This window comes from Paramormyrops kingsleyae, chromosome 6 (genome assembly GCF_048594095.1).
Source record: "Paramormyrops kingsleyae isolate MSU_618 chromosome 6, PKINGS_0.4, whole genome shotgun sequence".
Classification (NCBI taxonomy): domain Eukaryota; kingdom Metazoa; phylum Chordata; class Actinopteri; order Osteoglossiformes; family Mormyridae; genus Paramormyrops; species Paramormyrops kingsleyae.
Window position 1 is genome coordinate 17,573,486 of NC_132802.1, and position 16,005 is coordinate 17,589,490.

At 43.4% G+C, this 16,005-nt stretch overlaps 1 protein-coding gene across 2 annotated transcripts in view; it reads right to left on the reverse strand.

The window, feature by feature from the left end:
- LOC111854795 (contactin-3-like) overlaps positions 1 to 16,005 on the reverse strand; it is a 60,882-nt gene that overhangs the window by 4,206 nt on the left and 40,671 nt on the right. For both annotated transcript variants that reach the window (XM_023833157.2, XM_023833156.2), the window contains exons 11-22: positions 15,849 to 15,999; positions 11,937 to 12,064; positions 11,109 to 11,284; positions 7,770 to 7,887; positions 6,475 to 6,633; positions 5,847 to 5,996; positions 5,496 to 5,566; positions 4,052 to 4,286; positions 3,591 to 3,700; positions 2,235 to 2,421; positions 750 to 862; positions 378 to 543 (exon numbers count right to left, since the gene is read on the reverse strand). In XM_023833157.2, coding sequence (XP_023688925.1) covers positions 378 to 543; positions 750 to 862; positions 2,235 to 2,421; positions 3,591 to 3,700; positions 4,052 to 4,286; positions 5,496 to 5,566; positions 5,847 to 5,996; positions 6,475 to 6,633; positions 7,770 to 7,887; positions 11,109 to 11,284; positions 11,937 to 12,064; positions 15,849 to 15,999 — 1,764 coding nt within the window. The remainder of the gene's footprint in view (positions 1 to 377; positions 544 to 749; positions 863 to 2,234; positions 2,422 to 3,590; positions 3,701 to 4,051; positions 4,287 to 5,495; positions 5,567 to 5,846; positions 5,997 to 6,474; positions 6,634 to 7,769; positions 7,888 to 11,108; positions 11,285 to 11,936; positions 12,065 to 15,848; positions 16,000 to 16,005) is intronic.

Genomic DNA, 16,005 nt, shown 5'->3' on the forward strand with positions numbered 1-16,005 from the left:
TATGACTTCCGAACGATCCCTCATCATGGACATGAGCTACCTGTACATACTTTGTGTGAACACAACTAGATAATTCTACTTCTCAATCTATCAAGTTTTATAATTAAATGGAGTTTCCTGCATATCCTATGAGCCGATCAGTTTGCTTCAGTTATGCTTCTCTGCCACTAGGGGTTTGTGCGTACGCACGGGCGGCAGTGTTCGTAAATATATGCACAGTTCTACGCACAGGAAGAAATTGATAAACACCGTTCTGTGTGTAAAAATGTGCATACAGATGGTGTATGGACAAAACTGTTCAAATGCACAGTTGATAAATGAGACCCCAAAATGCCTCAATGACTAATTCCTGTTAAGTAAAGGGTGAAAGGACTTACTCAGTCTGTGAATTCGGATGGGTTCTGTGGCAGCACCTTCTCCTCCTTCGCTTAGCACCCTGACCTGGATGAGATAGTCATCATTGGCTGGCAGGGTCAGCTCTGCTGTAGTCTTGTTTGTCATGAAGGTCTTTACTTCACCGTGTCTGTGTCTTCGATATGACACCTGTTTGCAAGAAAAAGCCCCCTTCTTAGCCGTGATTCCCAGATGTTCACGATGGAAACCCAAAGTTGCCCCTCAGTTTACTGTCTTGGTTCCCTACAGTATAAGCTGGCCAAGGCAATCTGCCAATTTACAACAGAAGAATATTATAGGGCAATTAACCACACCCTAACTCGGGAGTAGGAGAGAAACCTAAATCTGATGCTTACCTGGTATCCTGTGACTTCTGACTCTGTCTCCATAGCGACCACTGGGTCCCAGTGCAGGGTGAGCTGGGCGCCAATCAGCGTCCACTCCACGTTCATGGGGGGCTGTGCTGGGGCTGAGGCAGAGACAGGCAGACAGAGAGAGAGAGACAGAGACAGAGAGAGGCAGACAGAGAGAGAGGCAGACAGAGAGAGAGGCAGAGAGAGAGAGGGGCAGACAGAGAGAGAGAGGCAGACAGAGAAAGAGAGACAGAGAGAGAGAGAGAGGCAGACAGAGAAAGAGAGACAGAGAGAGAGAGGGGCAGACAGAGAGAGAGAGGCAGACAGAGAAAGAGAGACAGAGAGAGAGGGGGGCAGACAGAGACAGAGAGAGGCAGACAGAGAGAGAGAGGCAGACAGAGAAAGAGAGACAGAGAGTGAGAGAGAGGGGCAGACAGAGACAGAGAGAGGCAGACAGAGAAAGAGAGACAGAGAGAAAGAGAGGCAGGCATCCAAAGCATGTCACTCTACCTCTACGATTTACACATCCAAACACAGCATGCAACATGCAACCAAGTTTACATTCTACATTAACATCTGATGTCCCATATCTCTGACAGGAAACTGTATTGCTAACACTTTTGGGGAATGTGTTTGCCTTTTCATTTGTAGAATTTGTGCAGCCAAGTTGGGATAACTTAGTGATGTGGTGTAGATTAGGACTCACAGGATGGAGAGGTGCCTTTTAATGTAACGCTTCATTAAGAGTAATAGGTTCTTGGGACATTAGTCTTCTTTTCTTAAAGACAACTGAAGCAGAGAGTGAAAGGGCTGATGCCGACTTCCTGCTAAAGCAGACGCTCTGGTTACTGAGTGCGAAATCTCCCCAATTGCTCACTGATATACAGAAAAATATGCATACAAAATAGACAGGGTCCCAGAAACATGCTTTATATCTGCTTTTGTATGAATTTGTACTACAGGTAACTGGGATTTCATCACCTCTGTTACAAGAAACATGACATATAATATTGCTGTTTTATTATTTTGCAGCAGGGCTTTGCTTGCGGACCCATGGATGCATGTCTTAGGAGGAGGAGTCGCTGTGCTTTGGTTGGCTCCTCACACAGGAATATCCAAATTCATATTTTTCTTTCATGGTTTGCTGCTGCTACTGATTCATTTCCCAAGACTGCATGACTTCTTTTAGCAGCACAGTATAATGACTTATATTTGGTTTCATGTTTAAATTTTTTGATGCTTTTTCTCTTTTTTATTATTTTCCTTATTACCTTTTTTAAACATTTTGCTCATTGGAATTTGTGCAGTGGAATTTCTTTTTATAAGAGGATCCCAGTGAAATATATAGTCAATATTTAAGGTGCGCAATACTTTTTAAATTTGGGCTATTAGAGTGTACAAAAAATAATTTCAGATTTTTCATTACTTAGTTCGGTGCCACGGCCCTGAGGATAGATGGCGTGAGGACGGGCTGCTGAGGACACTCACACGCCTTCTTTGTAGTGGCGTTGACAGACGGAGAGGCCGGCCCAGTCCCGGCCGTGTTGAACGCGCTCACCGTCAGGAAATATTGACTGTTTCCAGTTAGGGCACTGATGTTAACGGAGCTCTGGTTCCCGAACACCCTCACCTTCCCCACCGTATCGGGCTTGGTGTCGTCTTCCCAGTACGTCACCTGCTCGGCACATCGCGGGGGGACAAGGCACAGAAACAATCACTGCAGGATGGATAACTCTGTCATCCCTCTCCATAGTTATTAATAATCTATTTAAGAGAAAGTCTTCAACATCATTATATATACAGTTCTTAGTAATCACAAGCGCAATTAAAAACGCGGCGTACAGAAACAAAGGCACTATTTAATCAAACAAGTGACACATCAAAGACACTCTAAGTGCTTTATGCAAAGACCATCTCCGACGGCACTATTATTCCAGTGCTGTTGCCTTGCCACTGTTACGGCAGTGCACTGCTTTGGCACTGGCTTTGTGAAGAGATGATTGAATAGTGAACATACGGGGTGCTCTTTTCACTCGTAAGATGGATGACCATGTGTGTCACTCTGCGGCCTTTCAGGGCTGGATGGGGCCCGGGGGCATGTCGGTATTCAGAGAGCGCCGCGTCCGTATGCGCCTGACAATCATTACAGTGTGCGCAGGTGCAGGCTAAAGGAAACTCCTTACGCTCCATCAGGAATCAATTGGAGCCGCGGCCGGCTGCGGCCCTCGCCGTCCAGCTTCTAAGGCTGCCGTGCAGCCGCTCCTTGGCTACACAGGTGTAAAAATCAAATTCTTCATCATTCCAGTCATTTTCCCACAGGAAAATGCGCTTAACTGATATCAAAAAGGACATGTCACAGAAGGGGGCACGGCTGTGTCTCCGGCTGGAAAAAATAAATGTAACGTGGAACTGAAGTAGTAATAGCATTTGATAAATGCATCTAATCTCTATGACTATAAAGTACCTCATTCAGCGCTGAGCTTTTGGTCCTGAGAGACCTCTCTACCAGCATGCTCTCATTTCCATTGTAATTTTAATTCATTTCAAGAATTATAAATGTGTGCTTTGGCTGCTGTGTGTGTGTGTGTGTGTGTGTGTGTGTGTATATTCTTATGGAAGAACGTGTGACTGTTACTACCTGCCCACTACTGTATGTCCTACAAGACCTGTGATCCTGAGCTTCCCCAGGAAAATAACAAATCATGTATCATGGCCTAATTCTGGATGGGACCTGGAGCCTAAGGGGCTGGAGGGGGCAGCTGCACCTGTCTGCCCGGGAATGGGGAAGGCGCTGCGCTCCCCCAGGCTCGGGAGATAAACTTCACCTCCAAACAGCTTGGGTACCTCGTATCCGAGGACTCTCTCGGGGGCAGAGGCAAGTGGCCGCCAGCTGACTTCAATCTGCGATGCGGAAACACTCCTGGCCAGAACCCCCCCGGGCGTCACGCTGGGCTCTGAATGGGGGCGAGAGGGACGGGGGGGGGGGGGGGGGGGGTACAGCTCTGCTGATTTATCCGGTGTCATCACGGTGGCAAGCAGCAGCCCAGTAAGCCTCATGCCTCCCCCCTACAAACGGTCAACATGTCCCTCCCTCTCTAATGGGACCCAGGGCTGGCGTGTAACAATGTTATCACGATGACACATTCAATTAAGGCTGCAGCACACTGAGCGCTACGCGCACAACCCCGGGGCTCTGTGTACTGGGGGAGGGGGGGGGCTGACATCTTCACCGCGGGATGTGAAAATGCATGTAAATACAGCTGCGTGTTCTTCGCATTGGCGGTCGCCACGGCCTGCCGGCTCACCTTCCTCTGCCGAGAAGACGGTGGTTATGGAACTGAAGGGCCCCTCCCCTCTTTTGTTGAAGGCCCCCACCTTCACGTCAAAGGGGAAGAACGGTGGGATGCTGTCATTCCTGTAGACGTAGCGGGCCACCTCTGGCGTGGATATGATGGCGCGCGTCCAGGTGGCCCCGCCCACTGGCCGGAACGCGATGATGTAACCGAAACCGTCCCCGTTTTGCAGTTCTTCTGGCACAGGCTGGGAGCGAAACACAAAACTGTAGTGATATTAAAACACATACAAAACAAAGATGCAGAGAATCTGTCCCCCCTTCGTAGACCCTCAGTCCATACCTTAGAATGCAGATCATGCAGAAATATGTGTCACATGAACCTTTTACATACTTAGTACACATGTGCGCAGAACATTAACAGGGACCCCAAACATCCCAGATTAGACTGTAATTAAGGGTACTACCATTATCATAGGACTATTTGACTAAAATATTTTACATTTAAAATTTCAGTGAAGCGGCTCAAATTGCATTAAGTGAGGATCATCAGCACCTATAAGCAGAACAAAAGACCATCAGTCCCAGAACATCGTTTGGGTGGCTTTTGTCTCTCACCGACGGATAAACAGTGATCCAGATTTGTCCTCTGCCTGAGGTTATATCTAATATTACAGTTCCGGCATTCTCTGTATGAAACCTTTATTTATACTTTTTAAAGTTTTGTTCCCCTTGAAAAAGGAACACTTAGATCAACAAAAAAATCTGACATTGTTAAAGACATCAGTGAGTGAAATATGCACGACACGTGTTAACGGCTAGTTGGAGTCCACAGATAATGACACAGAAAGTTCTCTGGCAGGTTTCACTTGTCAAGCTGCGTAAAAGTTGGGGTACTATTTCTGCAGGCTGAAGGGGATGCTACTACTCTCTACACCCATACACCCAGTACTGGTCGCTTTGAATTCCTGGCAAACTGATTAGAATCCTGAACCGATGCGTCAGAAGCCACAAGGTGCAGAAGAGCAGGAAGAAGTGGGAGGAAACTGTCCACCCTTATTCTAAACCGAAAAATGTTACCTGTCACCTTTCAGAGAAAGAGGCTTAAATGCAGTACCGTCAGCTGTGGAGTAATTGCATGTCTCTCTCTCCTTTGAATCTGCTTTTATTCCCATGGCCTCACTTGGCATGCGTGTGCGCGACGCAAGCGTGAGGGTCCTGCTGGAGGCTGGTGGCAAAGCTATAGTATCTATTGACGCCACGTCCTGCTTTTAATTGAAACACTCAATATCCTGACACTAAATCACACTCAGGGGACCTTATGGGGCCTAATGGGTTGAGGGGAGAGATCGGCGGTCTTTGGCCGTGGTGATAAAACGGCCCATGCCGTTCGACGCCATTAAGCCACGACATTATCCGAGCACCAAAGGATGAGTGACGCGTGACCGATGGCTTACCTCCCAGGTTATCACCAGCTCAGACTGGGTGCCACCTCCACCTCCGATGTCAGTCGGGGGGGTGTCAGGGACTGCGTGCCGTAACCAAGGCGGGAACAGATGTTAGATTGGCTTTGCCGGACACACACTCCTTTCACATCAAGTGGCTGTTTGTTTGTTTTTGCCTGACACTAATTTCAAAACTTAGTAATGTAATATATGTTGCACAAAACGCAACAGAAAGCTATTACGATTTTTTATCAGAGCAAGCTCCTCATCCAGCTTTGTAATGAAATAAGTAATGGATTAAGAAACAGAAATACACAAAAAAATCATATTATTTTTGGAAACAATGGAGAGACTTTGACTTACCGGCATCCTCGGTTCGGGTCTTGGCGGATGGGGGGCTCGGCTCTCCCACCCCCACGGCATTACTGGACACCACACGAAACTCATACTCCACCCAGGCGTTGAGGCCCACTACGGTGGCTGTCAGGGTGTTGCCAAAAATGACCTCTGGGACTGGAGATAAGGTCAGGTGACAGATCAGGCGACTGCCAACATCTTTCAGAACAACATGGAACAGGATTTAAAAATAAATAATTAAACAAAGTGAGGAAGATGTTTTACTGGCCAAATGCAACTAGTTCACTGGAATGTATACTCAGTCAGTCCCACCCAGTCAGGTGCTGGTTGGTACATGCTGGAAGTCAGTTATATTAGAAGAACCAGGTACTGGACATCTTAAATGCAGTGTTGGGCATTTCTGGTCCAGAAGCTACAAATACAGACCAGGATTTTGTTTCTAACACCCAGGCAAGTAACTGTGACTCTTTATGCTCAGCTGGTTGTGAGAAACACAATCTTTGTCTGGACCTGAAATGTCCAAGCTGCTTACAAGCTGATGCTAAAGGTTATCTATGTGTACACATTGGCTATACTGCTGTGTGTTTTGCCCCTGTCATTGTGACTTTAGGGGTGTTTGCATCCAGAGAGTTACCTGTGTCCAAGGCTTGCCATCCCAAAGTGAAGGCAGTCCTCCCTTGGATGACATAGCCTTTGATGGGGCTGTAGTTGTCCCTGCCTGACATCCAGGAGAGCTGGGCTGTGCTGTCCGTAATCTCCTCCACTGTTACTGCACTTGGCGGCCCGGGGGGACCTAACTCAACCGGGCATTTAGCAAAGTTAGAGCTCGCCTCAGCCCTGCCTACATAACCAGGGACCAGTAATACGAAGCGGGGTTACTGCCTTATTGGGGTAACTTCTCGGATTTAAGGTAGTCTGGGCAAAATGTAAGTGAACGAATTAAGTCCATTTAGCCAGTAACTCTGCTTCGTAGTACAGGCCACTGATCTAAATCCACTACCAAGGATCGAAACCTGTCATTTTTTCAATGTTATGTTCTGTGCAGAGCCGACAAATATACAATGCATTTGCAGATGGAAGGGTGTGGACATCTCGCAAGCATCTCGTCTGCATATAAGGTGCAGATTTCCTGACAACTAAAACTACAGCTTAAATGCTCTTTCCATTCCTGCTGCTCCCTAATATTTATTGCCAAAAAGTTTTATATTGCATTCTGTGGCAATTACACCTCCTTCTTGACTTACATTGATCTGTAGTTTACCTCAGAGATGTCCATTCATGACATTTAGAAAAAAAAAACCTAACTGTATTTCCTCAGATTTAACGATATACTTTGAATGCTTTAAATCCATAGAGAGTAATCTGTTTCTTGTTGGTGCTTAATGGTCTGTAAGAGTTAGGAAGATCTGTAAATAAATATGGCATTCTGTCAAGCAAACGTAAGGTGACATCATCTTTAATGAAGACTGAACTATATCCGGAATGAATTGTCAAGAAAAAAAACCGCAATTTGATTGAAATTGAGAAAACCCTCTACTTCTAGTATATTGCCATGTGTTGGGTTGGTAACAAGAAAGCATGACAGTTTAAACAAAGAAGAAGCACATGATAAGCATTGCTAAGTGGACTTAGCATGAGTATTTCACGTAGAGGACGGCAGTGGGGGTTGAATTATTAAACAAAGATGGTTGGTCTGGAATAAAGCAGAAGTAGCTTGCATGTTGCACTGATGTAATGATGGGTAAGTAAGGTTTCTTATTGTGATATATTAATATGTGGGATTATGCACCAGGTGACCACCTCATTCCAGCTTTAACTTTCTAAGTCAAACTGTGACTCACTGAATTTCTTAGAATTACAACAAGCTTCGGAGTCTTGCCTCTGAATACGTTACAGTTTGCTTGTGCCAGGCGCTGCTGCTTCCCTTACCTTTCACCATGAGAACGGCGGCAGCTGACAGACTCTCCACATCCGTATCCACGATGCAGATGTACTTCCCAGCGTGACCAAGCTGGATATTCCGGATCATCAGATCCCCCGCAAAAATCTGTGAGGTTCCACAATTAAACATGTCTCAGGGCAGGAGAATGTGACTCTGCGTGTGTCTGTGTGAGTCTGAGGGTTGGTTTTCGTAAAATCGACATCTAACCACTCAGCTACTGCTGGAGCACTAAAAATACTTTTCAGGGAGAGCGTGCCAACAGCATTTAAAACAGGCAATCGTAAAGATTCTGCAGGAAAAAAACAATGTTAATAAATCTCTAGCTTGACTTCTGCAAATGGTCCACTTTAAAGGACAACAGAAAAAAAAGCTCCTAATGAGCGTTTAATACGGTAGATAAAAACTATGAAAAGAAAAAGAATTAGCGGAGAATGACAAAGCTATCACAGTAGGGCACTCCAGCTCTGACTTTCCCACTTCCAACATTTGAGGCTCTGCATTCTCCCATCTGCACCAACCCCATACCACCCCCCCACCGTACCCCATTGCTATAACAACCCAAAGCAAATGATACTCATGGGAGAAAAATACGGCATATGAGGAACATGCCTCTAATTATGCATGTTCTATAAATAAAAAATAAAAAAGCTTTCACTCTAAATATATCAATAAATAAATTCAAGAAAATCAATATTAACCGGTAATCCATAGTAACTAGCCATGAAACCAAGACTTGGAAAATAGATTAATTTAATTAGCTCATCAGATAGGATGGATGCGATTAGTGCGCAGCTTCAGTAAAGACGTAATTGTGCTGTGCAGGCTTCGGTAACACAGGCAGGTCTCTGAGTAAAGCAGCTGGATATTACGGCAAGCTAAGGGGGCCTCCGCCAGCTCGATGGTGAGAACCTGGGAAGTTCAAGCAACTCTTTAACCCAACGCTACTTTGTCCACATGCCAGTTAGACTGTTAGTGTGTCATGTCCTGTTTTCCAGCCAGGTTCAGAGCAAGCATGGCAGTGAGAGAAAAGTGGTCCGAAAGCGCTTAATAGCTGCAGCCTGACTTCTCAGAATCTTGAAAACATTGAGCCGTATCGGATTCAATTAATCATCAGACAAGGCCGCGCTTCCCACATGTTGTCGCTGCTTCCAGGGAAGCCCTAGACCTTTAACACGGGCGACAAAGCTTTGATAAACATGCACAGCCGACGTGTCTCTCTGACCATGGAGCACTAGCAGAAATATACAGCTAGCTAATTCCTCTTTCTGACAGCTGAGGTGGTGTGATGCTGCTCTGGTTTAATTTATGATAATGCATTCTGTAGGCGATGCAAGAAAACGACTGATTGTCTGTCCAACTGCAGAAGGCTGTGGAACTGGATATGAAAACTGGATGGTGCTGCCCTTGTGAAACATCTCATTGATCACACATACAGTTTATTGAGATATGAAAGAATAAGTGAGTTTACAGTGCCGTGAAAAAGTCCCCCTCCACCCGATTTCCTGGCAGAATTTCACAAAGAATGGCTATATGTCTTAAGACAAAATATAATATTAAATAAGATGGCCACGAGTATACACACAGTATAGTCTGAAAATTTTCCCTTTATTCAAGGAACAAAGTTACCCAATGCCAAAAGGTGGAAATTTCAGTTCCAGAAAGTAAAAATCCCGACCAAGATTTTGTTTCGACCAATGAAATGTCCACCTCTGCCAATGCCCCAACCATCCATGAAAAAAGAAATTAAAGTAATTACCTCCTTAGATTCATTACTTGGTTTCAGCACCTTTACCCACAATAATTCCAACTAAGTGCATACTTTCTATAAATATATATTTTATATATATTTTTTAAATGGCTGCTGAGATCCATTAGGCCACACTTTAATTCAGACACATTGGTGAGTTTTCATGCGTGAACCATTCGTTTTAGGTCTTGCCACAGTGTCTCAATTGGGTTCAGACCATCAGAAACCTTTAATTTCGTTTCTTCTGAGCCATTTAGTTGCAGACTCCTTCTGAGTTTTGGGTCATTGTCCTCTGCATAATCCAATTACACCTTGGCTTCAGGTTAACAGACAGATCACCCGGTCATGGTTTCTTCAACAATGACAGAGATCAAGTCACCCAAGTCCTAAGGCAGTAAAGCATCCCCACACCGTCTCACTCCCATGCCCATCTACGACTGCAGGTACTGTATGACATTCTTACTGTGGAGCTCTGTATTTGCTTCACAGCAGACATTGTGGGACCTGTGTTGTCCATTTTCATCCTTCTGGTCATTATTTCAGAACATTATTACAAATGGATTTGGGATCATCTAGGTTCTCTGAAATAGCATTGATGTACTACCTTAATCCTTCCCCAAGAAACTAATTTTAAGGCCCTGTCTTATCATGTAGTCATGAACTGACCTTAGCTGAAGGTTGACAGGCCTGCAGTTCATTGGAAGTTTTTCTAGGATCTTTAGAGGAGTCCTGAATGAGTCATCACTGAGTTCCTGGAGGAATTTTGGCAGGCTGGGCATTCCTGGGAAGATTTACCACTGTTCCAAATGTTCTCCATTTAGAGGTAATCGCTCTCACTGTCGTGCAGTGTTGTCCCAGAGAAATCTCCTAGAAAGGGCTCAGTAACACTTTCTTGATTGGCAAGTTTCAACAACTTTTTTCCTCATCTCATGGAATTTCCTTTGATCATTGCGGAATGTTCTTGCAGAAAAATTTCAGTGACAACACCACTCTTGCCTAGCAAGGACCAATATATGGTGAGATTTAGATTCAACAGAGTGGCCTGAATTCAAGTCTAATTGTATTTAATCCGCTGAGTCAAATTAATTAATCCATTAGACATGGTCATCATCATTCAATCAACTGTCTAGTATAGAGTCATGTGGAAAGAATACAGGCAGAAGCTTTATATTTCGATATATAAATACAGATACATAAATCAAATCTGGTCCGTGGTCCTATCTAGGCAGCCCATTTACAATTCAAAATTTTAATATACTGACCAATTTAGTAAATTATCCTGAACCTACAGCTGCCAGACATACAGTGACTGACTCATGTCTTCTTTAATAGGTAGAAGAGTATCATGATTGTTCTTTATTTGTTTAATACAGACAGCGAACGATCATTTCACAGGTACACCTAAGTGCCCTTGGTCAGACGCAGTCGATCTGTTATCAAAGGAGGGGGGGGGGCAAACAATCATCGCTGTTGATGCCGTCTCCTTTCAAAACAACATTTTTTCTCTCCTGAGAAGACTTGCAACACTTACATGCCCACTTGGTAAACATTAAAGAAAGGTTGTCCTTGCTTGACTCACCCCTCCTACTCTCTCGAAGTGAGTCTTGTCCTGCTGAAAGTCAACCAGCTGGCCGTTAAACACCCAGGAGAAGGAGACGTCGAGGGCAGGGTCACTGGTCACCTGGCAGGGCAGCACGATGCTTTCACCCACGATAATCTCCATGTTCGTAGGTCCCTGGGTGATTCTTGTGGGCTCTACACAGAAGAATAATGGCACCAAGAAGCTAGTTCATAACAGTGGGAAACTACCTGGCAATGCAGAATTCGGCAGAATGTAACGAGAGGGAGAATGTTAATTGTAGCCAGTATGGTGTGTATAAAACAGTGAATGCAGTGGAGTATAGGGGTCTGGTGGGTAAAAGGTCAGGCTAATGAAGTCAAATTAGATTACAGATGATGCGTACTGATGCTTAGTGAGTGAGTGGAGAAACATAAGAGCCGGAAATTGCAAAATATCAGCATCAGACATCCTTTCTCTTTACATATAGGGAACAAAAACCATGGCTATAATGTAAATGATTATCATAATCATGGATTGGCACTGTGCACCATTATCGTACGTAAAACAGTTCTGGGGCACTGGTGAACAAAAGTGCTGGAAGTGGCTTTAGATCGCTTGCACGGGATTCAGCTACCATGCAACATGAGGTCAAGCAGTTTGAGTAGATAGCATCATTTGCTCCTGAGATAAACCTTTGGTTTGACTGAACAGATACTGTTAGTTGCAGAACTGCACTGCCGATCTTTATGGTTCTAAGAAGCTGCATGGGGAGACTGGATGGCTCTGAGATGTATTTTTCTTAATTACACTTTAATGAACCTAGTTACTGGAGTTTCATGGTCTCACCTGTGATCAGGAGCCTCCCAGTGGTGCTTGCAGTCCCAAATTGGTTTCTGGCCATGCACGTATAACTTCCTCCATCTGCTTTGGTCACGTTGATTATTTTCAGCGTGCCACCAGGAAGCAATAAAATCCTGGAGAAAACTGTTATTTTACAATAAGGCTACTGTCTGGATGTTCTGAGAAGGTCAGCATAATCTGATGTTATTATGGCATTTACACACATACAGTACACCCCAGTGGTTAAGCTGTTTCATGCTCTCTAGTCATAAGGGTGAAAAGGATTTTCGTTCTCCCACTAGCTGAAGACTTGAAGCATGAATCATTTCAGTTCCGTGCCTTCCTTTACAGCTGTAATGGTAGGGGAGGGAGAAGCTGAACGACATTGATTTTCAGTCCAAAAAACTAGTTAAGTAATTAGTCCTGTGAGGGTTTCAGCATCACGTCATGAGCATCTCATACCTGACATATAAACTTCAGACAAAATGTGAACCGACATCACAATGAAACTGCAGAAAATCCACAGGCCCTCCAGGAATGAATTCCAGCTTTAAGAATCAGGTTGTTAGCTGAAAATCGACCTCATACTCTTCCTGTTCGTGCATGGCATCCAGTTCCCAGTGCATTCAGTAATATACAGATTTTCAACAAAGTCATATACAGGAATTGTCACCGAATTAGTGTTTTATCTTCATATAATAACTGCCTAATAAAGAAGCCGATATTTAGCTTTGGACTTGAAAGGAATTTAACATCAAAATAACCCACTTATTTCTGTTGGGACATATGTTTGTTCAGCAAAAATCCACCATATCTCCATCTTTCTTTGTATTTTTATGATTCCTTTAAAAATTACTGGGCAAACAATACCACAGCTCTCAGAGCTACAGTGCTCATTAGCATATTAATCCAATCCGCCAGCTCCATTAGCAGATGGGCAGTTCCCTCCACTCAACATAAAGCCTCCATTTGACCATAAGTAATCAAGTTCTTTCTGTATTAAATGAAAGCACCTTGGTCATGACTACATGTCTGGACTCTGGAACACGGCAACACTCTCCTGAAAAGTTCCCCTAGAAAGAAAACCTCTTTCGCTCCAATAAAAAAAATATATAAATTTTTCCTCCCAGCAACATTCTTTATCTGAGTCATGTTCAGAAGCAAACAAACAGATATGTTGTTTTCCCAGTTACTGAAACATCTTCAATCTGCTTAGAAGTAATCTGAAAAAACAAAAGCAAACAAACCAAAACAAAAAAATTAAAAATCTTCACACGAGAACGAATCTGAAATGTAGCATTAAAATAACTTTCTTTGGTGGTATGGCCTGCTAATACAAGACTGCACCAATTCCTTTCCCAGAATGGAATGAAATCCTCCCTGGATGGGACTATCCCTCTCTTTTTCATTCCACAGACTATTTGCTACACATTCCACTCCTGATCAAAGCACTAAGCTAGATCATTCGAAATCTCCACAGCCTAAACTGTTCCAATTCACAGAAAATCCATCCTGAATATGCCAAATATATTAGGGTGACATAATTGCTAAAAGAAAGTTTTATCAGTTGTCGTTGGCATCTGCTTCTTGGCACAGCCATTAACTAGGCAATACTCAAAATTAATACTGACTGAGTGCTACTATTACTTCTGTAATTTCTGCAGGAATCCCTTTTTAACATGACATGGATTATGAGGCTGTGTGTATGGAGGGGGAGGGGGGGGGGCATCATGTGTCTTAGGCAGGAATCGGGTGATTCTAACTGCACCAGTTCATTCCAACTGCTCTTCATACCTCCATCGTTGTATCATTCTGTATGTTGGCGAGTTATTTATTTTGCCAGGAAAAGGTTCTCTTTAGTTAGACCAACAGGTTCATTTTTAACCAGCTCAGCCTTTCCCATACTAAGGAATATTAGAATAAAAATAATAAAAGATAAAAATTCTTTTTAAACGATAGGCCAAGTTTCACATTTAAATGACTGATTAATGGCATTATATTCATTATACTTATTTCAGCTCAGCAATTGTAAAAAAATCATGTTTGTTGCTAGCATATTCAAAATAGCTCAGGGTATTTTCCATGCCTTTTCCCTAACTGTGTGTCCAGTGTAGGGTCAGAACCTGCCTGGACGCAAGCCCAGAAAGACACCCTGCAATGGGATGTCAGGAAATGTTGCTATGAATAAATTAAAACACACATTATGTTAACATTATAAAAGATTAAATATTGACATATTAATAATAAAAGATGCACTGCTTCTTAATAAAAACAGGATAAAAGCCAAGCCTTTTCACAAATCTGTAATTGTGGTTAGTGATGCTGTACCCATACACCCAGACTGTAATTGTGGTTAGTGATGCTGTATCCATACATTCAGATTGTAATTGTGGTTAGTGATGCTGTATCCATACATTCAGATTGTAATTGTGGTTAATGATGTTGTATCCATACATTTAGACTGCAATGGCAGTTAGTGATGCTGTATCCATACATGCAAACTGTAACTGTGGTTAGTGGTGCTGTACCATACATGCAGACTGTAACTGTGGGTAGTGGTGCTGTACCCATACATTGAGACTGTAATGGCAGTTAGTGATGCTGTATCCATACACTCAGACTGTAATTGTGGTTAGTGATGCTGTATCCATACATTTAAACTATAACTGTGGTTAGTGGTGCTGTACCCATACGCCCAGACTGTAACTCTGGTTAGTGGTGCTGTATCCATATTTGCAGAATGTAATTGTGGTTAGTGATGCTGTATCCATACATTCAGACTGTAAGTGCAGTTAGTGATGCTGTATCTATCCATTCAGAATGTAATTGTGGTTAGTGGTGCTGCACCCATACATGCAGACTGTAATTGTGGTTAGTGGTGCTGCACCCATACATGCAGACTGTAATTGTGGTTAGTGGTGCTGCACCCATACATGCAGACTGTAATTGTGGTTAGTGGTGCTGCACCCATACATGCAGACTGTAATTGTGGTTAGTGGTGCTGCACCCATACATGCAGACTGTAATTGTGGTTAGTGGTGCTGCACCCATACATGCAGACTGTAATTGTGGTTAGTGGTGCTGCACCCATACATGCAGACTGTAATTGTGGTTAGTGGTGCTGCACCCATACATGCAGACTGTAATTGTGGTTAGTGGTGCTGTATCCATACACCCAGACAGCTGAATATTGTACAAACAAAGCATAAACTCCTCTGAGTGTTTGTCTGTTCCTATTTTACCACAGTTACAGTCTGCATGTATGGATACAGTATCACTTTTCCCATTTCAGTATCATCTCTCTGATAATCAGACGGAGGCCTTTAAACCTCTTCAGTTGTTAGATGCATTTTTTAAAATTTAAGCATTCATTCTTGGTTCAATTTTAATTTTGATTCATTTTTTCCCTCTGTAATGCTAATGACTGATTTTCGAACATCTGAATTCTCAGACTCTGGCAGTGTGGACAGTGGACATGATTACTGGGTTTAACAAAAGAGCTGAGAAGGTACAACGAAAGAAAACTAAACTGCAGATATGGACAGCAGAGGGAATTTACTGGCATGTTTATTGGGGTGAGAGAAAAAAATACAACTAAATTTTAACACTAACTCTATGAGGAACAGGTGGACTGAATCAGCATGAAACATCTGGTCACTTGAGCTGTGCAAAAAAACATACGGAGGCATCCTAATAAGCAGCTAATCGTAAGGGGATCATTATTTTTGTCTTGTGTAAGCAGAGATACAGTTGAAGTCAGAAAACACAAACAAACAGACAAAGTATAAAAATTAATTCACTGTAATTGGACTTATACTGTGTTCCTTTGAGTTATGTTTACAAATTCTTGTGTATCCTTCTCTCCAACTGCAAACGCATAGATGTGCAAATGTATTGATCGACAACAATATGGATCACCTCTCAGTTCTGTGCAGAATCTCATTGCCCTTCTTCCACAGGGTGACCGCTTGGGGATACGCTTGTGGTCTGCACTCCAGCACAACCTCAGTGCCAGCCCTGGCTTTCAGCAAGGTCCTCAGCGGCCTCCCAGTGAAGTCAGGAGGTGATGCTGCAA